Genomic DNA, 26290 nt, shown 5'->3' with positions numbered 1-26290 from the left:
TTTGATAAATACGTGGGGACGCGCCATCACACCATGAAATTTTTATGGTCCTGTACAACAGCTCTGCTAGGTTTGGAATTATCTGACTGATTTTCGATGAGCACCGTTTTTACTGTTAGAGCGTCCATATTATCACGAAGATGGCTAGAAGGTACGCCCTGAAGGAGTGTCCAGGAGATTTCCTGCCGAGCGCTATTAAAAACGAAACCACGGCGCCTATATTTTGTTTGCGTTCTCAAATGTCCGGCTTGCCCCGAATACCATTAACTAGGATGTTATTGTGTTTTGATCAGCCTTTCAGATTCTCCTTAACTACTGAAGAGTGTCGGTATTTGATCTCACGTATCCGGCTGCTTCCTTTATATAAAATATAATAGGTGCAGTGTGTTACTGCAAGGTATTCCAAGTGGGTGAATAATGTTTTTTTATTAATATAGTGAGCCGACTTTCTTTCACTATTGTGTAGGAAGGATAAATGACAGAAAAGTATGTTTCAACTGTTACAATTATGGAGAGTATATCGCATTAGGCAAGCGTAGCAAGTTCGAACAGAACTAGTTATGAAAGCTCACACGGACACTAAGAAAAGAATTTTTTGTGGTTTGACACCCTGGCCGCTAAAAAAGTAAACAACATTAACAGTATTCTTAGTCCCAAAAATACAAATGTAACTCTGGCTGTAAACGGACTCCTAAAAGAACTCTTGTTCTAGAATGCTGTTTAAATAAGCGATATTGGAAATAAATAATTTTAAGCTTGTACATTGGCAGGCTCGAAGAAAAGTACCCGTTGATGGGAGACACGTTTATTTACGGATGAAACTATACAGTTCATGGCGAGTAACACACCTAAGATTTAACAAGCAATCATTGGCAAGGCGACACGAAAGATCGGTAATAACCGCTGACATTTTCTCAAGCATTTGACATAGAGGGCTCATGTGCCCACACGTTCAGGAAAGCAAAATCGAATAGCCACGAACAGTCTTGGTACCATCAATACATTGCTCAAGGTGGCTTATTTTAACGAAACACCAATTACTATCTTCTAAAAGCACCATGGTTAAGGAGAGACACCTTTCCTTATTTGGCATTCACGTACACGAACACAGACTACAATTCAGTGTATTACACTAAGCGTTATTCAGAAAATGCAATATCGCATTAACTGAAGCCATAACATGTGAGCACAGCATTTATGGTGATGGTAGGCTGGAACGATCATGTTATAATGTTAAGAACATATTGGACATAAGCCCTTTCATATGAGGTATACACAGCTGGGTGAAATGCTAAACTTCTGTACAAGGTAGTTCTGAACTTTAATGCCGCTAAATACAGAATGAAGTATGCTTTCACACAAATTACGAACAACCTTTGTATTAATCATACCCCCGAAGCGGGTTTTTCCCATCCCTGTAGACCTAAATAACCAACAACTGTGTGAAGGGGGTAAATTTGGTCCGTAGTCAAGAACAAAATCAGATTACATTGAAAAAGTACATCGTTCTGGTAACATAATGCAAACTTCATGCTGCCATTAAGTAGAGAAGCGGTTACAGATGGTTGTTTCCAGAGTGACCTGTCGACGCACAGTTCCCTATTTTACCTATATACGGGATCTATTTAACCCCATCTCTAGCACGTCACATTAAAGACCGCCGCCAAATTTGAATGGTAAGTTGCGCCAGGGGCCGGAGAGTCGTGCTGCAGCGGAAGCTGGTGGGACATTGTGGCATAATCGCAGTTGTTCCATTGCGATGTCCTGCAAGCAAACAAAATTGGCACGTCGCTTTTCTAGATGGCGTCACACCGGTCCGTTCCTTAGTTAGCGCGATGGTGCTTCGCAGCCCCAAAGCCTTCGAAGCTTTGCAGCAGCGCAACAGTTTTCGCGATAAAGAGTGTCACTACATTGAACGATAAAATACGACCTGTAGAGGCTCCGTCTCCAAGATTTTAAACGCTAAGGTCAGTTGCCTATTTTTAGCGGAATCAACGGAGAGAAGAGGATAGCTACTAAAAGGTACTATTAGTTCAGATCTAATCAAATCCAATATAATTAGAGCTCTCGTTGAACGTCACACCATTCTCCGGGATCGTCTGGCCTTTTGAGTAACACCATATGCTGGGCCATATCGACGGAGCATTTTGCAAGTTTTGGTCTGATGCATTGATCATTCAGGCACGTTCTGAAAGTTCGACATTACTGGTTTGTTCTACAGCCGAAAAAGATTTGACCTGAAAAACGTTGCCTGACTTCTTCACATTTATCTTATTTGGTCCTGGCCAAGCAATAGGGTGCATCGGAAGCCTCCTAATGGTGAGCATGTGTTGAAACAACGCTGCATGCATGACGTTGTCTGTCGCGTGAGCCGAAAATAGAGAAATGGTCCCTTTCCTGTAGCTCTCCCCCGCCCTTTGAAGCTTACTAGCCCTAGCGTGTGCACCCGCCTCGAGTAGCACCCCGCTTGGCAGTGCTGCTATCGTGGAAACTATAAGGAAGAATAAGCTTTACCATCCCGTTCTAAAGAAAGTTCAGAGAAGCGCGAAAGCATCCCACGTCAAAACTGCGTCAGAAGTGCGTCAAAACGTTTCCTTAAAGTGTGCCCAACCTTCGCTGCAAATGCGTCCAATCGATCGTCAAACCTTCAGAGCGCCAAATCGCAACCGAAAACAATTGCCCAGCATATGGTGAAAACGAACCCATGCGACGATTTTTGGCGGACTAAGCAAGCGCGTCTACGAACTACCTAAATGTATACCGATACGTGTTTTATGAGGTGCAGGTATACTATTTTACACCTTTTTCATGATCGATGCGTGTATTCTCTTATCTATAATCATTCCTTTTTCAAAAATTTCCAGTAACCGTTTTGACACACTGGAAGCCCGGTGGCATGCACGTGCCATGTGTCCAGAGATCTTATCATGGAATTTCGGCGGACCAACCGGTCTATGGGGAAATGCCTTAGTTTTTGAGAGGACGCCATCAGTCGCACTAAGAAAACGTTCGCTTTAATATACAGAGTTTGCCCAGCATTTGCGAGGTGGCGCTCCGGCGCATCCATGTTTTCTCGATGTCTCCCTGCCAAACTGCATGCCAAGCTAGAGCTGTGACCTTCCGCGTGCCACACTACCGTTCAGCGGCCTAATTAGTCTTCCATAATGTTTTCTTTGAGATGTGGGCGACGCGACAGGCAATGTTTTACAGGTGGCGTTGGTTGAACGCAGGCATGTATACGACATTGGACACTGGTGATTATGCCCCTTTGATTAATCGCAACAAATTTTCTCCTACATACCTTCTCTTTAACATTCAATATTACATGAACAACAGTTACAAGCACTCTGATGGGAAAAACTAGCAGTAGAATATTCATTCGCGTCATTCGCTGATTACAGCATGAAGAAGAAAACTGAGCGCTTTATGAACAGCGATTGAATGTAGAATATAAATGGGAAACTGATCATCGTTGTAGCTTGTGCGACGCAAAAGAAGGAGACGTGATGAACGCATCTTACCATACTTCTTGTGTGGCATGTTCCCCTCTAGGCTCTTAAATGGGTTCTGCAGCTAGCTAGTGACAACCGGTATACAATAAAAATGTACGCTTTTTTAAAACATACTGGCGAATTCCCAAATACGAGGAGCACCGAGGAAGTCTCTAATAACCCCCATACTTTTATTATCGCACTGTTTTCGTTTTCGAACGCATATGCACCCTGTCAGACAACACTCAAGGTTTTTTTACTATGAAGGGTAGAAGACACTTTGTTACCTTGATTCATGCCTGCAGAGAAGAAGCTGAGCACTCAATGCAAATATTAATTACTTAAGTTCAGTGTACGTGGCTACGTGAACAGATTTTGGGGACGTTATTCTTGGAATCCACTTTAAAATACCGATATTGAAGCGAATCAGCAGGAAGTCCCCAGTGCCACATTTCAGCACGTTGCATGAGGCCTCTTACGTCTATGGGGACCATGTGTGCATTAACCAGAGCAAACAAGTCCTCCCTTAGGTGGATCAATATTCACAATGTATGACAATATTATATGAATTGACTAATGCTGTCGTTATAATAGCTTCTCTTAGATGGCTAAACTGCCAATAAATCTTCAGAATAAACAATAGCCCATGTCATCGTTCATAACGCTTCAGTACCCACCGCTATGTTTGTATTTATCTCAAACAATTTCGTTTGGGATTGCGGAAATCACGCTCGCAAAGTAACTAAGTCGCAGGCTGAGTCCACGTCACTGATCACGCTGCTTTGGCACTTGTAACGTCAGTTGTTAGGGGTGACCCTCCTTTGGTCGACGGGAAAGAAGGTGCCGGAGAACAAATACCCAGCAATGCACACTTCAGTCCTGAGCACTGCAAAAGACACGGCCATGTCTAGTCCGTTGTGTGGCCACCCACCGCTGATAACCGCCAAGTCTGGGGAAGCGAATGACAGGCTCGACATTTCTTGAAAACGAAAGTGCTATTATAAATAACTCCGATAGCACAAATTAAATCAGTACGCACCGGTACCCTCGGCACAAAACTTTATATTTTGCTTAAATGCTTCTGCAAAACGCCCCCGCTTTGTTTTGGAGACCTGTGCACAAGAAAGATCAACACACAGGTATGACGGCAACAATACGATGGCCACGAAGCGCCGCGTTTAATTTCTCAGTTTCATCCACCTGTGTTTCGCAAATATACTTAAATGTGGGAGTAAATGATGTTTTCCTGTATTTTACAGTTCGGTGACGTCACATCAAATGTAATATACATTCCAAGCAGCGTGGACAACACCGACATCTATACAAATGTATCAGTTCATTCCACAGATGAAACAGACTACGCATGTCTGAGTCTCGGTTAAACAAGAATAGCAGTCTCTCCAGTTAGCCATTAAAAACTTCGACATGTGATCACAGACAACTTTTCATTTACAACTATAGCATTAAACATCATCGGAATCCTTCCATCGTAGTGGACAGCGTAGCGTTCCCGGGATAGCTTTGTTGTATTCCTACAGCTGGATTCCATTACTGCTACTCGCTACCCGCTTCCCGCCACACATCCCCTTCCCACGCTTTTCCCGAGCAAGGCTAACACCACTGGGCACACGAAACCTGTTATTCGTGTCCAGATGTAATACAAAGGTGTTCGTTATTGTGTCCTCAATTTTCTGCGCGCTTTCTGGTCACAGTTTAGCTATGTTGGTATGACACTGATACATAAGCTTAACAGACACTCGATTGCTATGGATGCACACGAAAACGTCAAACACGAAATATTCACGATAGCATTGTCGCACATCAGCCCAGTTCAATGCTGAAGATATCTCCAAGATAAATGTTCAGGTAGAGTCTGACACAGGACACCTCGGAGACATTTGGTCGCACCCCACATCTTTTGCGTGGTGCAAAGAGGTGCGCTGCTGAAGCAGCGCTGTTTTACTCGTACGCGCGCAAGCGCATATGGGTAGCCTCCACGGCTACGCAGTCACCAAGTGTCTTCATTGTAACTACAGACGTTGGCGAATGGGCGTAGAAGCCGTTGCAACGCTTGTGGTTCTGATGGTGGTGGCTGGAAGTGGTGCTCGAGAGCATCATCGTGCTGCTTGGGAGAGAACCCCCGCCGCCGTACGAGCTGCGCTTAGCCAGCGATCGGCTGCTGGAACGCATGGCCAGCAACGGGCAACAGCCAAGCACGAGCTGCCGCAGGTCCACCTGCGAGGAGGATAGTCCAGCAGGGGCAAAATGTTTTCGCAGTATTTTTTTTTTTTTTGCAGCTGTTATCTGAACACGCTGAGAGTGAAAGTCGATGGCGGTTTGCGCAATGCGAGTGAACTGCTCCTGGTCTTGCCGTAGTCATGACCAAGAGCATGGAAAGTATTAAAGTGCTGTCGTTTTAAAAACTACGATTCATGCAATTTCAAACCGACCCATCAGCGAAGGTAGTGTCATGGTGAAACCTTTTAAGGCGTAAATTGGAGCATTTTGGTGGAGTCCACGCACCCGCTGTGAAATGAGGCTAAAAGAAATTTTGGGCTCCCCTCACCTCGGATTGCCCATGACTTTCTGTACACACGCGCGCACTGACAGTCAAATGATCTCTATCAGGAAATGCGAAACAAATGGCTTTGTAGCTTTTTTTCCAACCTATAGAGGACGGCACCGCAGCACGCTAGACATACTTCACGCTCTTCATGTGCCTTTTCTTCTTCCTTTTGAATTTTTATACTACAAACTATTAGGTACTGCTGCTCTATAAAGCCTGAAAGCAAAGCGTCCAGAAAGGGATGTAGCTCAATAGCTTACACTGGTGTATCAGGATGTACGGGCTCCGGATTCAATGACAGGCGATGACTCCTCGGACAAAGAAACTCTCTATGGTTATTCGCAAGTTTCGCCTTCGTATCGGCGACGCGCTCCGGCCGAAGCCCCTCCCACCTCCTAGCGAGCATCACTTTAGCCTCAATGTTACATTGAGGCTCCCTACCTCCGCTGCTCCAAAAGCGCCCCTGACAGCTTTTAATTGCAGAGAACTTTATGAGTTCGCCTTGTCGTCGTAGCTCGCTCGCTGGACCCAAGTAGACCCACAGGACGTTCAGTCGTCGCGGTGTAACCCAGAGGCTTGGAAAGCCAAGCGGTTTATATAGTCATAAGAGTAGGTAACTCTGGAACCACTGCCGCTTGTCATACATTTCCCCTTTGTTTAGCGCAAAGAAAACTGAAGGTACATTTGAGGCAAAATATACGTAATTAACCGGCAGCGTCCGCGTTCATTTAGTTGGGAACGCTCGTTGGGTTGGTTTTTACGATAGTAAGCGAAAAAAAAGTGGCAGTGCAATGCCGGCAAATGCGGGAGGAAAAGCAAGCATAAAAAGAACAAACTCCTGCTGGCGCAGTTTCAGACAGGGGGTGCGCGAGCACTGTGAAGGCGGGAAATTTTAATTGCATTGTGTTTTAGCAGTGAGCGGATAACGGCGCTACAGCCCATTATGAAGAATGATGGCTCTGCTCTTCCCACAGCTTTCCCATTGAGTGGAACGGCTTTAATTTTTTTGTCTGAGCAGCGCCATAGGTCAAGCAGCCTCTAGGTCAAGCAGTTAGGCTGGGCGTTGATGAGTCAGTGAGTGAGTCAGTCAGTCTGGCACTTCTCTTTATGGGTATGCATTGCTACAATAGAAATTTCAGGAGTGCACGGCAAGCAAATATGGTACCATATTTATAATAATTGATGGATGTAATAGAAAATAGATATGCACGGTATTAACGCAACAATATATGTGTCAGGTAGTAACAAAGCAGGGCGCATCGCGTGCCGACATACGTTCAAATGCGGCTGACAGTGAGAGCTCACAGAGAAAGGTTCAAAACCAGTAAAGCAGCTTCGCCAGAATTCAGAGAACCTTAGACGCATGCCGACAGGAGATGAGTTTGGGAAGCAAGTGACACGAAAAGGGAATGAGCCCTCCGATGCTTAGGCCGGGGAAAGTACCATACGCTCGAAAGAGGTTGGAGTGGTTAACGTGCGCGAGTGCCCAAAAAGCGACGTCCAGTGCAGAGAACTGCCCCGAGCAGCGATCGTGCAGTTAGCCCAGGCTGCACGCAGCCACATTTTCGGGTGAAACAAGGGCGCCGAGCAACACAACTAACAAAGCGAAGCATAGAGCAACGCCGCACGTGCGGAAGAGAAACGGTTAGGGTCACAATGTAGGAGGTGCCGTTTCTCGAGTGAGGAAGGTGTTCGGCGAGGCGAGCCGACGGTCATTCGGAAAGTTTTTAATGCATGTGAGTGGACAAAATTTTGTACTACGGGCTTCCAAGGAGCCGCCCACGCTAAATGTAAATTACGAATTGAAATCTTCTGAGGCTCTTAATGGTGACTCCGCGTCTGTTCTCATTTCTAGCGGTTGGAAGTCGCATACGGAAACTCATGTATTGTGAGTAAAAAAACTGCCCTTGGCGCCAACGCCAAAGCACTGTCTTGACTTGTAGCTCCAGCAGCTCTAAATTGAAGCTCTGAATTGAGCTGGGTGAGGTGTGTTTACTACCAAATTTCTCTTAAAGGGGCCCTGAAAGGCATTTTGAGCACACTAAATGAACTAGCGCAATCGCTAGATTGGGTCGCCAACATCACCTGTGCCAAGTATTACTCTTTTACGCGCAGCGGAAAGCTCACACTTTTGTTGCAAAGTTTGTCGCTTTTTTCTCACCCTTTCCTTCGTGTTTTTGGACGCCGCCATCTTCACATGTCTACATCATCGATTCCCAGATGTTCGTCATGAGCTAGACATCCTGCTATTGGGCGGCTTTTTCACGCACTTCCGGCAAAGAGATGAGTCGTCTGCTCAGCGTCGGCTCGCCGGCTGATCTGCCAGCGGAGTGCCGGAGTGCTTTGACATTTTACGACAAACGAAACAAGTGTAAACAAACACTTAACCGTTTGTATTGAATGCAACGCGGCCATAACACGACGTGGATTTTATCTTACGTGAGTACGTACCATAAAGAAAGTCCCGTGGCACTTCTTTGGTGCAATCGCAGAGAACGCCCGGAGCCGAATGCCCGGGTTTGACGCGTACATTTTATTCAACTTCAAAACAATCCAGAGATGCGTTTCGAACGAACGCAACGTCACAACATGCGTTGCAAGTCTGAACCGCGATTGACAGACGATGAGTTGCCTCCTCCTGCCCGTCGTAAATACGGCACTCACCTCACACCCGGTTTGCGGGGACGAGCAGCAAGTCACAACTCTGGCGCGCAAACGAGAAGGCTTTTAGCCAGGCACACTGCACATACCCCATGCGAGGTTGAGTGGTACGTCGTTCGAGAAAGATAATCCAGACCATGGGAAGCACTATCCACCCGCGGAAGTACAATGTCGCATTTCATCGCGAAACGAACGCGTCCACAACACACAGGAGGCGATGCACACACACACACACAGCTTCGGTCGCTGCATTGGCTTAGCTGCAAGCTTCGTTCGGACAATCAGCGATGCTACGACGATACAGAGCTGCGTGAGGACGACGTCTAACCACTTCACGTATTTAAAAACACAGGGGCAAAGAACTAGGTTCATCGGAAGCAAAAAATCTTTCCTCCATTATAGTGCCTGAAATATACTGGCTAGTGTGCCGAGGGCGGGCTCCAGGCGGGCGCCGGGAGCGATGTACGCGGCCGTCTGCCGCTTGGGGCGCTGCCGTGCGGGAGTGTGCGCGTTCATCCGGCCCGAGCAGATCGCGCGGTTACCTCCGAGCTGCGTAGCAGACGGCAGCGGCAGAACTTTCCATTCCCGCTTGCGACGAAAGCGAGCGAAAGCGACGGGAATTCTGTCGCGCAACCAAAATTTGTCCCGACCATTCGACAAAAACGATCGTCGGGCGACAAAGCGACGGAATTCCTGCCGCTCTCACTCGCTTTCGTCGCAAGTGCGAACGGGCCTTTATGCGCAATCTCCGCCCCACATAAAACAAGCTCTTGCTTGTCGCCTGAGCATACGGTTGATATCTGACTACGTTACACTGTGCTTTCCAGTGTATTTAAACGATGTCACTAGGTTTGAAACGTACGCGCTCGGCGTGCAGCTTTGTAAACGCAAGCGGTTTCACATACGCACGCTATTTTGCTGCTAATAGAGTTTTAGTACAGCGTTTGTGGCCTTTGCATACGCTAAACGCTAAATTTTTGCGTCCCGCTACGTGACACCGCGATGGGAGTTTTAGTAGAGCGTCTCATCAGTTTTGCGTAGCGACACACTAATGCATACGGCGCCATCTGTCAAATGTTTTCCGAAATGTCTCGCCGGCTGATCTGCTAGCGGAGTGCTGGAGTGTTTGGACATTTTACGACTATCCAAACAAGTGCAAACAAACGCTTTCCCGTCAGTGTTGAATGCAACACATGGGTGCAGCTTGTCAGAACACGGGTTCTCGCTGATCGAGTGCAGCGTTGGTTTGCTCTTCGCCTTCACGTTCATCGCCGCTGATAAAGCGATCCGATCCGGCGCGTTTTGTGCACGGGTTCTGTGTCGGTTGAAAATGTCTTTTTTCACATGCCGCCGGTAGTAGGAATTACAACCACCGCAAAATAACACCCGGCACCAGCGGGGCCACATCTGAGACCGCGCTTTTTGGATAAACAGTGCGCGGTGCACCCAAGGGAACGAGCGCACGATTCTCCCCACGCGGCTGCGAGTTCGCCGCCGATACCAACTGCAGCCCTGCAGCTACGTACACCGCGAAAGGGCAAGGCCAGGCCGCACACATGCGGCCAGGTCATTCGTTCGCTTTTCCAGCCTGTGTCCATGGTGTCTACAGAGATGAAAAAGCCGAAAGAGCTGGCCCGTAGCAGACGGCAGTCTGTGGGAGCGCAATAGCGGAAGTACGTCACCGCTGAGGAGCGGAGCATCATGGGAGGGGAGGCCAACAGCGAAGAAACAGTTGAAAGGAGGAGGAAATACGGCGCGACGATAATTCGCGGTTTTTGATTTACGATTTCTCAGCTAATACTCATCGCTTTAACAAAATTCTTGCAGGAGGAGATTGCTAATACATTGCTTTATTTGGTTACATGTACATCCATGCATCGGCGGAAGGCATTTCAGGACCCCTTTAACAGCCTGCAGCGGGGCTCGTAAGGCGCGGAATACGCTAGGCTGTTGCGTTGTCAGATTGGCCAGGGTTTCGCTGCAGGAGTGAGTGAGTGAGTGAGTGAGTGAGTGAGTGAGTGAGTGAGTGAGTGAGTGAGTGAGTGAGTGAGTGAGTGAGTGAGTGAGTGAGTGAGTGAGTGAGTGAGTGGGTGGGTGGGTGAGTGAGTGAGTGAGTGAGTGAGTGAGTGAGTGAGTGAGTGAGTGAGTGAGTGAGTGAGTGAGTGAGATTTGTTCTGAAATGCCTCGCTTCCCAGTGGCGAGGGACGTGCACAGCAGGTCGGTGAACTGTTGCTACCTCTCGTCGCAAGTGCGCGCCGGGTGACAGACTGAATGGCGCCCTGTCGCTCAAGTGCAAGCCAAAGGGAGTAGCGGACAAAGGGGATAATCACCGCCACCAGCTGCGACAGACAACCGCCTCCAATCGAGAAGAAACACCTCCTCCTCCACACGTCACGCCGACGATTCGCGCGCTGACAGCGTATGACAGGGGGAGCGGTACTTGTACCGGCGGTGTAATGAAGCAGCCAGGCATTAGCGACTCATGGCATCGGGATAGCAAAAGGAAGCATGACCTTTCACAACGGCGGGTGTTTAGATCCCTCCGCAATGGGCGAGACGAAAAGAATAAAACACCGGAGAAAGAGGGCCAGAAGAAAATTGTCGGGCGGGCCCACGCCGGCCAGTAGTGCGTTCACTCAGTGCACTGGCGCGTGCCGAGACGACGCAGTTACTAGTGTTTATAAATGTACATATAGTTTCTCGTCCTAGTTCAGTCGCTCGCTACTGTTGCTGGGAAGAGAAACCCGAGAGGAAAACGATCTGAACTAAACTAAATTAATAACACCAGGGGCGAGATTCTTACATCTGAACATCATTTAGCACCAAGAAAAGCATGAAGATATTGGATGCAAAAAATAGGAACATATTAGTGCACCGTCATTTTAAAATATGAATACATATTGATGTTTTAGTATCATCAATTCACCGCATGTATTTTTAAAACCGTTGTCGCGAGGCCTCGTAACTGCACAACTAAAAAGAAAAATTTTGAACTTTCCAACCAAGACGCGTAGAGAACCAGCTAACACCGGTCCACTCACAATGCTTATCTCCGCAATGAATGTAAAGTGGCTGTCATAGGTCATAGAGGCGGCGCTACCGGCGCCCTGTTCTCCCCTTGCCTTGCCCAAGGGCACATCTTTTCAATATCTGCGGCCCATTATTTCGAAGTTTCCGTCTCCTATGCCTGCTTCAGTCCGCCAGGTAAACTTCCCAGGTCAAGGGAACAATCTCCCTTTTTTTAGTGTTTCATTCTTTTGCTTGCTGAACCACAATTATGTTCTCTCCCCTTCTAACGGGTGTTCTCTACCTGCCTATGGGACCTCTATCTCTTGGCTCTAGAGTTGCCGGTGTAAGTCGGCTCTTGTACTGACTCCCAATGTGAAGCTATGACAAGTGACAACTTTACGCCAATCTGTACGACTGCTGGGAAACCTTCGGAGAGATCTCATAATGTTTTCTCATAGCACATGTGGCGTCTACTGCTAGTGCACCGGGTCATCAGCTTCAGGCCATAACTGACGTGACCCAAGTGAAGTCAGCATGGGCAAGCAAGTCGCGGTGATTGTAATGTAGCAAAGAAAGCTGTTAAGACTTTTACAAGATATTTGCCAGCTCGCCATTGTGTCAGGCTATAATATTTCACCTTGGCGTTCACTACCGCGGGACAATGTTATTAGCCAGCTTGTTATTATTGGCTTCGACAACCTTTACCATACCCCTCTTAATTTTTATATTTTGAAGAGTTTATGGAAGCGCAGGCTGGGCTAGTAACCCCTGACCACATCAGTGAGAAAAATCTCATAACCTAACATGCTGCCTTTGTTGGTGCGTGCGATGTGATCTCATCGTCAGAACGGCCTGTGCGGTTGCACACGCCGGGTGCTCTCCGGTGGCGCTTTAAGTGCCGGTTCATACTTATCAGCGTCCGCCGCGTAAGAGAAGGATACCCAACAGATGGCATAAACATACCCTGAAATTGTCGCTCATGAAGCAGTAGATGATGGGGTTTACGAAGCTGTTGGCCATAGAAAACCAGTGGCAGGAGAAGAATGCGGCGATGTACAGGTACTCCTGCTCGGCTGTATCTGGAAGCATGGCCTCGCGGTCAAAGTACACGATGAGGTTCATCATGTGAATGGGCAGCCAGCATACCGCGAACATAAGCACCACTGTCGCCAGCATCTTCACGACCTGGATTGAAACAGAAAAATGAGAGCAAGAAATGCAAAAATTACTTTCTTGCTATTAAAACGATCACACGGCAGCCATTTCAGGGAAGTAAATAAATTATTCCATTTGCAAGAAAGAACGTTTTTTCACACTGGGGCTTCCATTGTTGCGCTAGAAAGATCCTGTCCGCGAGCCACCCAATCCCACCATATCCCGGAGTGCGTGATGGCACATACTCATTCATCGGAAAGGGCCATTATGCATAAAGGCAGCCCCTACCCCTCCACCCCCCAGGCGTTAACGCACACCAACTGACAGCAACCATCATATGTGGAAGAACAAGGTCTGCGATCAACCTGCGTCTGAGGCAACACCTCGCAAGACATCGACGGCACGACACCGCGGTAAACGGGAGCATACGCTCGCCACTGAACGCGACCACAGACACGCTTTCAATATTTTAACACGGCAACAAAATCATTACACAGGAAGTTACGGGGCAATTCGTTTGGATAGTAGTTCTCGGTTCGTGACTCCTTGCGGTTCCGGAAAGAATTCCCACCGTTGCCAGATGAGTGTGATCCTGTGCTAAATACAGCGTTTCTGGGAGTCGATACAGGCGCATTTCGCGTGTGAGTTGCGAGCTTGCATTCACTGCGGAAGCGAACGCTGCCAGTTGTCATTCTTGAATGCGCCAATTGTAGGTGATCGTCCGCCACAGGTAAGGTCTCGGGGCCTTTATTTTTTTTATATAAAATTTTTCATATATCGAACTAATTCGCGATCCCCTTCGAGTTCGATATATCCGTGTTCTACTTAGCGAAGGCTAAGTTGATGCCGAATAGTCACGCTGAATATTCATCGATGCCGAATAGTCACGCCGAATAGTCATCGATGCCGAATAGTCACGCGCATATTTCTAAACTTGGATTTAGGTTTGATTCTAGTGTCGACATAATCGTAAAAAAAAACTTTACCATCCCTTCCCAAACAAAGTTGAGAGAAGCGCGGACGCTTCGCCCGATACCAGGAACGTGCGGTCAATCGATCGCCACGCCTTCAAAGACCTAAGTCGCAAACGAAGGACGAACCAATGCGACCATTCTCCGCGCACTAAGTGAGCGCATATACGAACGATCTAAATGTATACCGATACGTGGTTTATGAGATAAAGGCGTACTATTGTAGTCCTACTTCGTGATCGGTGCGAGTATTGTCGAATCTAGAACCATTCCTTTTTCGCGATTTTCAAGTAATCGCTTTGACACAATGGAAGCCCGGTTTCACGCACGCTCTATGTGCCCAGAGATCACATCACAGCTTTCCCGTAAATGGTGGCACAAGGAGCGTAATTGCCTCAAAAGAACTCGCAGCCATGTTGGAGCCAGAACGCGCCAGCTTTGGGGGCCTAGCACGACCGCTTCTATACGCCCGCCATATTTACCCATTATTCAACTCAGCGATGAGGCCAAAAGGGCTCAAACAGAATTAAAGAAATAAAGCGCGAGAATGAAATAGTAACAACGAAAAAAAAACGTGTGGCAAAACTGTATTTCCTATACTTTTTTGTGTTTTTTCGCCACAGTTATCATCTCTTAAATGTTTCCCTTTCCATTCTTTTTATACACATCCAGCTTTCTCGCTCAAAATTCCGACCTCTCAGGAACCTGGCAAAGCCATTTCAGGAAAGTGATATTTGGCATAAAGCAAGAAGTCAACGTGAATATGAAAACCTCAAAGAATTTTCCAGTATTCTGAATATTTTTTTTGTGCAATTCGCTGTCAAATCTTACTCCCCAGGCATTTCTAAGGGATAGTTTCCAGGGCTGAGGAGCCTAGTCGCGCAACGTGCGAGACTGGAAACTGTGCACAAAGCAAGTTTTCACCCCCACTACTAGCTTCGCAAAAAGCTTTACATTTCGCGTAAGTAACTACTGAGTAATCACTGTTGAAAGGACTGCCATGAGTGGGAAAGCTGCACATGAAAAACGCGGGGACAGTTTTCAAGTCTGTGCGGGTAACAGCAGCTCCTAAAAGGTACAACAGGAATCGAAGCGAGTCGGAGCACGTCGTCCGAAAACGGAGCATTCAAGGCGAACCGAGATGTTGTAAACCATGCACTGTACAAAACGAAGATTCTCCCTCGAATCAGACTAAAACACTGTGGCCGCATCCTTACGTGCTTTGTTTTGAAACCGAGATCTCGGTGCGCTTAGTGTGATTGAATTTGTCTTCTGCATACACTGAACCCTGTCAAAAAAAGAACAGCACCGTTATAGGTGTAGCAGTGGACAACAGTTGTCTGCAGGCGTACTCAGGCAAGGTTTCTCCAATCCTTTGGTTTTTTTACCCTTAACTTCAGAGGAAATCCCCTCGCATCTCAAAAGACCTTGTAGTAAAGCGTTAGCGAACCACAGTCTACAGTTTCTCCGTGTGAAAGAATGGAAGGGTGTGATCATCAGCAGCCCACTACGTCCACTGCAGAGAAAACGCCTCTCCCATGGAACTCCAACAGCTTCTGTCCCGCGCCGCTCGAGTCAATTCTTCGCCTCCGAAATTCCTTATTTCGTCCACCCATCGAGGAACTGGCCTTCCTCCTTTTCTGGACCCGTCTTCCGGTGTCCACTTTGTTACCCTGGTAGTGCGCCGGTTGTCATTTCCCCTAATTACGTGGTCAGCCCAAGCCCATTCCTTTTTCTTTAGTTGAACTATTAGTTTGTTCCCAAATCCACGTAGCTCATTTCCTGTCTCTAAGCGTTACTCGGATCATTATTCGGTCGATGGCGCGTTGAGCCGATGTAAGAATGCTTTCAAGTTTTTGAGTAACGCGCCAAGCTTCCCCTTCGTTTGTCCCCACCGGAAAGACGCCTTGGTTGTATATTCTCCTTTTCAGTTATAGAGGTAGGTTGCTTTTCATTATCTGGAAGTGTTTGCCGAATGCCCCGCGGCATATATAAATTCTGCGCCGGATTTCTTTCTCGTGGTTGGCATCAGCACAGATGACATGACCGAGGTAGCTATAATCTTCTACTTGTACAGCGTTTCGTTACATATGCTTAAGAAGGCGCTTTCATCATGCTTATTTATCATTACTCTAGATTTATTAATATTTATTTTGGGTCCCACGGCCTTGCTTTCATTATTTAGTTCCTCAAGCACTATTGCAGGTGTTCTGCAACCACGCTTAGCAAATGTATGTCGTCTGCAAACCTCAGATGGCTCAAGTATGCTCCGTTTATCCATAATCCTGTGTTTTCCCAGTCAAGCGTCTTGAGTACCCCCTCCAGACATCCTGTGAATCGTTTTGGTGAGATGATATCTTCCTGTCCAACACCCTTTCGGATCAGGAATTTGAGGCTTTGCTTGTGAAGGATTGTCCTGCCCGTATATCCCGTATATGTGTCGTCTAGGAGTCTTATGCAGGTCTCGTCTATCCCATTGATTTTAAATGCTTCCAGCAATGCTGCGGTGCTCGATGAATCAAGCGCTTTTTTGGTAGTCAATTAATTCCATGTAAATGGGTTTTATTATATTCTGCGGATTTTTCTATCACTTGATTGACGATGTGGATGTGATTCATTGTTGTGTATCTTTTCCTAACTCCAGCCTGTTCTCTTGGTTGATGGGAATGTAGGCTGTTACTTATTCGGTTAACTATTAATTTGGTAGACAGCCTCTATACAACTGAGAGTAGGCTGATCTGTCTGGGGTTGTTAAGGACCCTGGTGTCCCCTCTCTTGTGCATCAGAATTATGTTGGCGTTCTTCCAGGCTTTGGACAGTGTTTGAGTCCTTAAACATTCTGAAAATACTACAGCTAGTTTTTCCAGTAGAATATCTCCTACCGCCTTTAAAAGATCCACGGTTACACCGTCGTCAAATGCAGCGTTACCTCATTTCATGTCCTTGAGAGCCTTTTAAATTTAGTCGTTGCTTATAAGTGAGACTTCGTGAGCTAAACCTGTACTCTTATTTGTTTCCCGGGGTGTAACGTCGGTGGCATGTAGCCTGGTGCAGAATCACTCTCCTACTTTGATTATCTCGCCATGTTGTGTATATAGTTACCCTGCTGGTCTTTGAGTGTGTAAATTCTGTTTTTACCGATAGCTAGCTTCTGAGCTCTTGAGCTTCCTCCTAATAGCAGTGTTTCTTCGAGTACTGCCATGTTGTCCGCACGAATGTCGTTTGTTTTGTTTCTGTAAATCAATTTCAACAGCTCCGCTAACTGAATCGGATCCGCGGTAGTCGACATTTCATGTTCTTAAGTTTCACAATTATTTCATTCGTTTTCCTAGTTTGTTTTCCTGTTTGTTTTTTACGGTCTGCTTGCCCCACAGCTGCTGCCGATTAAATGAGTGCAATTGTTAGGTTTTCATTTAGCATGTCTACCCTGTCCTCATCCTCCCTGGTTAAAAGCGCCCATTTGTTGTGAAGGGTTGTTTTAAAATTTTCGCCCTGACTCTGACGGACTCTATGTCGGGTTTCTTATTTTTCACTAGCTTCATTTTTTCTCTTTTGGGATCCTTGTGACTACAGTTTCTGCAGGCGGTGCGTATATCTGCGTGATAGTGCAACGAACAGAACGTGGTTTTTAAAGGGACCATGAAGGCAAGATGCAACTTCACTTAAATAGAATAATTGTCTCGTCAGATACGGGCTCTTGCGAGTTCCCATGCGAACTTTACCCTAACAGTTTATGCGAGAATTTAACAGAAGAAAGGCTGAAGACTCCCTAGTTTCCTTCCCGCGCTTTACTTGCGCACCGGTACGTCTAACTTGGGCGATTGTATGATGCCGACGAAATGAAGCTATCATTGAAATAGTCTGAGGGGATTTCAACGGGATTCTATAATGTTAAGCTAGAATATAGTGGTCTTTATTAGTCAATAGGGGGATTTAGGAATGGCTACACAGAAATAATTCATGGGAGGCCAACACGAATACGAAGCTCCGCTGGGCTAAAATGGTGCCTACGTGGTACAGATTTATGTTTGACGGCGCTGAGAGGTAACAAAAGATGAAGAAAACACGGGGGGCCTACACAAGACCAACCAGCGCTCGTTTTGGGTGTATCTCCTGTGTTTTTGGTGTTTTTTATTCTCTAAGCCCCGTGAAGCACAAAACAGGAATAACGCTATGCGGTTCGCTTTACGAGTGGCGGTGACGCTGCGCTATCTCTTGAATTGATTTCGGAAAAGCGGGATAGAATTTGAAGTAAGAAAACGTACCCATAAACCAAGTCCACCATTTTCTCATGAGGTCCGGAGGGTTTCCGTAATCTTACCGTGCCAAAATGCCAACTTTACCGTCCGAATCGAGAACAAAGTCTATGGCAACCCTTAAAGCTGGATTGCGTTATTACACGATGGGCCAACCGGCTACGTTTAACTACGGTTGGTGAGGAATTACAAAACTTACGCTACATACACGCCGTCTGCAAGTGTTTTTGGCTACTGCCAGAAGTCCGTCACAGGGCTTTTGCCGGGCCATATAATCGCGTGCTATGAGAGCAATATGAAATCTACCCGTTTAGAAAACACTGATTGCTTAAGGATGCTAACAACGTTTCCAATTGAACGAGATTAAGCAAAGATTGTGTATGCCCTGTTTTTTGAATAAAGCAAAGTTTTACGGTGTCTTTATGGTCCCTTCAGGGCGCAACTGAGGCGCGTTTCATAGGTGACGTGGAAATGTCGACCTCACTGTGTTTTCCAGCCGTGAGCCATTCACACCCACTCAGAGGATGAACGAATGGTCACTGGGCACGACCTGCGTTTCTTAATTGAAAACTGGAGCGGTGTCGACAAATCCGGAGAATGACCCACAATTTTGACGAAGCTTTTCTTAGCTCTGCACAGGGCATTAACTGTTCTATCATGGTCTAAACTCCCAATGAATTAAGTCAGCGCCAGCACACGCCGCGATTCCATTTCTCTTGGGAGAACAGCGCACAGACAGGACGGAGGCTGACAAGACAGCACGCAGCGGTGCGTCCTGTCTGGTCTTCCTCTGCCTCGTTCCTGCGCTGCTTTTCTCCTAAGAAATATGCGCGAGCGGGTCCGCTTTAACAGCATTCCATTTTTCACCACAGAAGGCAAATGGAAAGCACTCCATTGCTTCCTTCAACTCCAGAGTCTCTAGATGGGAGCTGGAGATATTCTAAATTTAGAGAACAAACGGAATAATTAATAATTTAGCCGTGTTCCGCGAACTGTTGTGCACGTGTTGCCGTCGTTTTATTTGCGCTGAATCTTTGATATATATTTTCTGCAAACTAAAAGGCCAAGTCATTAGTTCTTCTTAAAGCAGCGTAGAACATATCAACAAAAAGAACGACCCACGCCTATTTTTGAGCCGTGCTTACGGTGTACCATGTCTGTTATATCATCGTTGATTCACAAGGCAGGTTAAGCTGAAACATATGGAAGCTATTTTTTCTACGCTTCATTGCGTGTGCGTGTGCATGAAAAAATGTCACTAGTGTTCAACGTTAATACGTAAAAAAAGAGCTGATTACAATTCCTTACAGCAGAGCTTTGGATAATTGGGGTCTTTATGCGCTTCTTGAAATCAGTTAGAAACTATTGAATCGCAGTAGATGATAGTGAACACAGGTGTGTGCTCACCGGCTAGTGAACTGTACTTTTAATTAGCCGAGCTGATCCTGTGATGTTGCCTTTTTTCAGCCGCTGGTTTTGTTCAATTCTGTTCAATTAGTAAAATCAATAAAAATAAATTAAGAGCAAGTTTTAATTGAGCTGATTCAATTATTTTACATGACTGAAAGCTTTCTAATTCACCTTATCCTTGTTTTTCAGTCAACACTGAGCCTCCCGAAAATCTGGCCCAGCCTTCAAAATTCCGTGCACCCAATACCTGCAGGCAGTTTCAAATAGTGGCCGTCCGTTCGAACCCTTTGCATAGTTTAGAGGAACAAACCACATGCTCTTCGCTGGTGTGTTAGTGCACAGTTAACATACGTCGTGCAAGAGGTTCTGTGCTTGTAATTACTTCGTAAATTTGTGCTGTGAAAACTATGAAATCCTGGAATTGACGACTCTTTATTTACGAAATTGTTCTGATTTTCAGGGATTACCAAAACCTAAATAGCAACATCCATACTTCAAGCACGCACTTTTAACCACTCAGTGTCTTGACCGTGTGTCAAGAACGGACCTTTCGCGTGCGCCGACAAGGTTGTGATGTGTCAAGTATTTACACAATATGCATTGGACGGTTTATTTAATGATCTGTGCTTGGCCTTTCTTAAATATTTCTGAAATGTGGACTAAAAGCATTTACTATTAAATTTCATTACGTAATTCGATGACTGAAAAGCTTCCAGGCACAGTTGCTGTATTAATGTAATAGGATTAGCCTATGGTGGTTTCGTGGCGTGCACCATGGACCCGAAGCATCAGGCCCGGGACAGGAAAGAATACGCGCGCGTCTTTCGTCTGTAGCTCTTCTAGTAATAAGCCATTACCACGGGCCCCATATCGAACCGGTCAATTGCCCAAGTCTACTCTTCTTCCACTGTTTTTATAGCGAAACATTCCTTGGATCTTCTGGCGGTTTTCGCGGAGGTGCTGCTGATGGCATTTTTTTCGGATGTTCCGCTTGGTTTTATCGGCCTGGGAAGCGCCTGGCTACAGAACGCTCCGGTAAGCAGCAGTTCTTGCATGTATAACGTCCGCTGTGTTTTGAATAGTGATATCTTTGCCAGGGAGACTAAGGCGTTGGACGTTCCTCGTTATCGCATGCCTGCAGCCAAGAGACTAATGGCATTTTGAGCTTGTATAACAATGTTTATGCACCTATTCGATAGTTAAGATAGGCGGATCGCAAAGAGGACGGCTCTGATTGCCTGTTTTTCCGTTCCTGTGGATGGGAGGGTAACTAAATCAGAGAGATTTCCGCGGTACTACGCACAATTGTTGCCTCGAAGGAATCTGATCCTGGCGGCTTGTCGTCTGTCCTCGCGAAGGACTGGATCTATGTGTTTCGGTAGGGGTAGAGTATTTATGGGAAGTCGTTGGGTCGGTGACATATCCATCAAACCGTCCAGCCTTTTTGTGTTAGAGATGAGCCTATGTTACATAGGATTAGCAGACCGATTTTTTTTCCAGGAGCTCCTTTTGTGTCTGAAGAATGGCCTCTCTGATTTCTTCACAGGTATTATACTTCACGATAAAAAGCCCTTTGAGGTGAATTGGAAAATAGGAGGTTGGGTGCTTTCCTACATTGCGCAGATAATGGTGTTTATTTGGCCTTCTTCAGTGCGGGTAAATTTCTGGTATAGCAGGGTGTACGATACCCGGCTCATGCTCAGGGCCTGTGGAAGTTTTGACCTTTCTTCTTTCATTCCGGCTCTTCTCCCGAACAAGCCTTTTATAACGTGGGCCAAAGGGTAAAATGCTTCCTGGCTTTTGGCAATTGTCTCTTCTCCTCTTCCCTGTTGGGCCATGCCCAGTACTCTCACGTGACTGTTTTCTAGGATGACATGCTAGTATATTTTTAGGGCTTTTTAAATTGGCTGTGTGGCGCAAATCATCGTTATCCGGAAAGAGCATGCGGTGATGACAGGGCCGCTAAAAATTTGAAGTTACTTTAAAATTCTTGTAATTCGTATTGGGGCACATTTTAGTGCGTGGCTGGTTACAATCTCGGCATTTTTCGATTTTTACGAGCCTCATGTTGACGATTTTCCCCCTTTGTCCGCTAGGTGGCACAGCGTTGGCGCCGCAATCATCTTTGGTCCCTACAGAGAGAGAGAGAGAGAGAGAGAGAGAGAGAGAGAGAGAGAGAGAGAGAGAGAGAGAGAGAGAGAGAGAGAGAGAGAGAGAGAGAAAAATATTTCATTGTGCTCGAAAAAGTTTGAGCGTCGACGGTGCGGCTTCTCCATGGCGGCTTCTCATTTCGTGCCGGGTTGAGGGCTGCCACTTTAGAGGATGTTCTGCGCCATGCACTGGAGCCAGTTTTTGTGCCTAAGGTCTTGGAGGCAGGAAAGCGCTTTGGTGGTGGCGTAAATTGAGGGAAGGCTGGCGGCCATGTCTGCCCAGGAGGCGTCTATCCTTGACGCGTAGAACAAACTTCAGTGCGCAGGCATGGCGCCTCCTTAAATGGTGTAGGTATGTTTTCTTTTCCTTCGGCCGTAGTATCATTGTCCCTCTTTCCATAGAGTTCTTCTTTCTACAATCTAACTGCCACTACTGGGCATTCCGTATTCCACAGAGCTCTCATATCTGGATGCATCAGTTGTAGCTTCCTGTTAGCACCCATGACGTGCTGCGGCGGACGCTTGATGAGCACCGCATATAGCGGATGGATATTGGCCACGGCAAAATCAACAAATGCGGCTGATAGCGCTATCGCGCTAAAATAAAATCAGTGTTAGGACCACAGCGCAGGGCGTGTATGTGCAATGTTGTCCCAGCGCATATTCAATTTTTAACGTGATATTGTTGTTAGGCTTTATTTGGCTCACCTTATTTCATTTTTCAGCCAGGCTAAGATGCACCGAAATTAATACGGATGTGCGAAGTGCCAGCAAAAATAACACCGGCAAAAGAGCTCGCAAATATGTACTGACGGCACACCGAGCACACTACGTCGCAGTTTTAGCTGACTGTTCCACAATAGAAAACGCTGGAAAAGTTCACTTAAAAACAACGATTATACATTCAAACGTTTTTACACTGATCGATTAGAATCGTTTTCTATATGGTCACTTGAGTAGGAGGTATTTTTGCTCAGCTTGTGTCTGCCAAATTGTACGCGTCGCCGAGTGTGCGTCGTTGCGCGGGCACAACCGTGCGTCTTTCGCTGCTATCACGGCGTAACGTTGCGGACCACCGAATTGAAAAACGTGGGAAGTTTGGCGGAGAGAACATACGCCACGAAGCTACTAAAGCTTAAATCATAAGCCCTCCTGCATGAGCTGTAGCCTATAATATTTTATAATGGTGAGACTTCTATTGAATTATTTAGCCAGATTTAAAGGGACTCTGAAAGAGTTTCGACGATACAGGGGTGTTCACATTTTCAGATAAATCAATATTCTAGTAATCACCTAATTCAGCCATCTCCTTAAAGCGGTGAGTTCTAGTGGAGTCATTGCAAACGAAGCTGCTCATTTTCACCCGGGGCGCGTTTCCTCCTCCTTTCGCCTTCCTCCTCACCCAGCGCCAGCGCTCCGCTCGGATATTGCCCATGATGCCTCGCTTCTCGGATTCTCGATGACGTCTGCAACGTCCCGTTGCACACGTCTGTTACTGCCATAGCACTGCGTCGAAAGCATCGGTTTCGGACGAGGCCCTCTGACTTTCTGCGTTAGTATTGCGCCGTTTTTGTTTGACGCGGTTGCGTTATTAGACTCATTTTTCTGTTTCCTCGTGGCTGCTACCCATCGGCTAAAAGACGTGCTCATCATGCGTCCGCGGCAACATGTTATAGCTGCCTCCCGGAGGCTACGACTGAGGCAGCAAGATTCGGCTGGTGGCCTGTGTCTGGAATATGGCCCAGGGGCAACTGAAGTGTGGAAAGCATTAGAATGGTACTACGGCGGAGAAGAAACAAGGTACATCATTTTCAGCCGGTGCCACGTCGGCGCAGTGAAGTTCGTTCAACGCCTTGTTGGCGATGGCATTTTCAGTAATTCAGGTGCGGAAGCCACACCTGGGCTATGAGGCGTGCCGTTCTGAAAAGCTCCAGAATAATTTCGACCAACTGGGGATTTTTAACGTGTGCCGAAATCTGTCCACATGGGCATTTCAGTTTTGTGCTTCCATGAGGAAAATGGACGCCGCTGCCGGGAATCGAACCCGGTCCTTGTGTTCAGCAGCGCGACGCCTTAGCCACTGATCACCCTGGCAAGTTTTCCAACGGAACTGAGGCCGGCACCAGCATAGGATAATCTAACTACAACCGGGGACAAAGGATTACCGCTTCTCTCAGAAATCAAGTAAGGCATTGATTATGACCATAAACGAATTAAAATAAAACCCAGTATATAGGGTCCAATCACATGAATTTTCAAACTACTTTTCAATATTCCCGTGGTTCTGTCTCCGCTGCAAGCTCCGTTTGTTAAACGACGGAGGGTGCCACGCGACCTAGTTAAAAGAAACACCCTAACACAGGTACGGATGAACAGTCACGTACGAATGCACGGCGTGGCTCTAGAGTCAAGCGGCAGACCCAATCTCACAATCGCCAAGAGAAAATCTTTACCCAGTTACCCACGTTATAAACGCCTAACCAAAAGAAGAGGAGGAAACAAAGAAGAAGGAACGGTAAGACTCATTCAGCCACTGACCACGAGCCGCATATTGCAGAGCGTAGCGCATCACAAATTTACCCGCACTTTGTAAATTTACCCAATTTACAAAGCCTAAATATGGGTGAGAATATGATCTCAGAAAGCAGCCACGCAAGAATCATCGTCCTACAGAGAAGCGGCAGAGCCGATTACATATTTGCCAAAATACAGGAAGTGTTTGAACATTTTGCACAAATTGCAAAACGTCCATAAAGGGGAATGGTACGAATAAAAGAGGGAACAACAAAACTTACGTAGGCACTGATCATTACCCGGATATCGGTAGCCCTGCCGTACCATAAACTTACCCGAACTGAAGACAGCAAAATTAACAGAGTTCCTGCAACAGCATACAGCAGCCTACCTCTCAATTTTCATGATCACCGCACAGGTCATAAATTTGCTCTTAGATTAACTTTAATGATATCACCGAGTCCATTCTCCGAGCAGAAAATATGCATATGCAAAAAAAAAAAAAAAAATTACGAGCATCCGTACATTAGAATACTACCCCCCCCCCCCCCGCCCCCCAGAGAGGAAACTTCTGGACGCAATGATGGATATGTCCCCTATCTCGCGACTTTCCATAAAAGCCCTCACACTGCCCAAAGATATAGACCCAATCCTACACAAGGATCTAAGGTTAAAATCCGTCAAATAAGGCTCGAAAACTACGAAAAATAGTGTACGCCGACGCGGGGAAGTTCGAAATGACGAAGGCGACAGCTGTCATAGTGGGCTACCGTGGCAATCGCTGTGACTTCATTACCTTCCTAGCCACAGGAAGGGAAAAGCAGAACTCCTTTTGGCGATCCGCCTAGCGGGACTATCAAACAGATGCTGAAACACCGTTACACACGCTCAAAAACCCATTAGTCTCCTGGCGGCAGGCATAGTAACTAAACGCTTGAGGAGGATTGTTAAATTCACAATAGTGGAAGTTCATATGACATCAACACCCAAACGAAAGGGTTCGGAGAAGAACGACGCAGCCTAGGAAGATCCAAGCAAATTCCCATACCGTGCTCCCTTTGTACACCGACTGCCAAACTTCCCTCCCCACAAAATATTTAGAACGTCGCCTCATCCTGCACCTTAGAACACCATCCTTCCCCGTGCCACATGGGGATCTTAACGCCGCAGAATCGCAGACTTAGAGAAGGATGCCAACTATCACATATATCCACTAGTCAACATGACCGAAGATGTTAAATAGGAATCGTGCAACATTAACCTTAAACTGTGGTAAACACGGGAAAACACTCACCCTCTTTATGCAACCTGCTCGTTGCATATTACACATTGCATATTACGCTTACATCGACACATACGAGGCTGTCCTGGCCAGTTGGTCACCTGAAGATCAGTGTCATCTGATGCTGGAGCCCTAAAGTTTGATTTGCACGGTTAGGGTCTACCTTCTCTTTAACCCCATTTCCCAAACTTCAAATAAGCCGACAGCGGTCCAAGAAAACTCGCATATCATGCTCCCTTTTGACAACCACTGTAACACTTCCGTCCTAGAAAAATATTAAGAACGTCTCGTGTCCTCTTCCTGCACTAAGGAACACCATCGTTTCCTGTGCCAATACGGGTATCTCAACGCCGAAAAATCGCAACCTCTGTGCGCGATACAAACCAACACAAATATACTCAAGTGTACATGGGCGAAGGTGTTAAATAAGAAACGCGCGACATTTAACTTAACCTGAGGTAAATGCTGAGAAAAAGCCACTCTCTTTATGGAACCTGATCATATTGAAAGATATTCTCAGTGGTGAACCCCTCCAACATTGCACATTACGCTTACATCGACATATAAGAGGCTGTCCTAGCCAGTTTGTCACCTCAATATCAGCCTCAGCTGATGTTGGAGCCCTAGAGTTTCGGTTTCATTCTTGGGGTCCACCTTCTCTTCATCACCTTTCCCAAACTTTCATTAAATCTTTATCAATAAAGGCCTCTCTAGGTGAGTGTTTTATAAAAAACGTTCAGCCCGGCCCCGTTGTTACAGAACACCACTTTGAAACACTAACACTGTGACCTTGCTCAAACTGGCAAGCACACCGCGTCCGCCTTT

The 26290-nt window shown here is 46.5% G+C and overlaps 1 protein-coding gene across 1 annotated transcript in view; it reads right to left on the bottom strand.

Moving 5' to 3' along the window:
- Positions 1 to 806: 806 nt before the first annotated feature.
- LOC144139812 (RYamide receptor-like) overlaps positions 807 to 26290 on the bottom strand; it is a 322882-nt gene continuing 297398 nt past the window's right edge. Inside the window, exons 4-5 of the mRNA XM_077672068.1 lie at positions 12691 to 12912; positions 807 to 5726 (exon numbers count right to left, since the gene is read on the bottom strand). Coding sequence (XP_077528194.1) covers positions 5451 to 5726; positions 12691 to 12912 — 498 coding nt within the window. The 3' untranslated portion in view covers positions 807 to 5450. The remainder of the gene's footprint in view (positions 5727 to 12690; positions 12913 to 26290) is intronic.

Source organism: Haemaphysalis longicornis, unplaced genomic scaffold (assembly GCF_048455015.1).
Source record: "Haemaphysalis longicornis isolate Haplotype H1 unplaced genomic scaffold, Haemaphysalis longicornis Haplotype H1 scaffold_1, whole genome shotgun sequence".
Taxonomy (NCBI): Eukaryota; Metazoa; Arthropoda; class Arachnida; order Ixodida; family Ixodidae; genus Haemaphysalis; species Haemaphysalis longicornis.
This window is presented reverse-complemented; position numbering and strand designations above follow the sequence as displayed.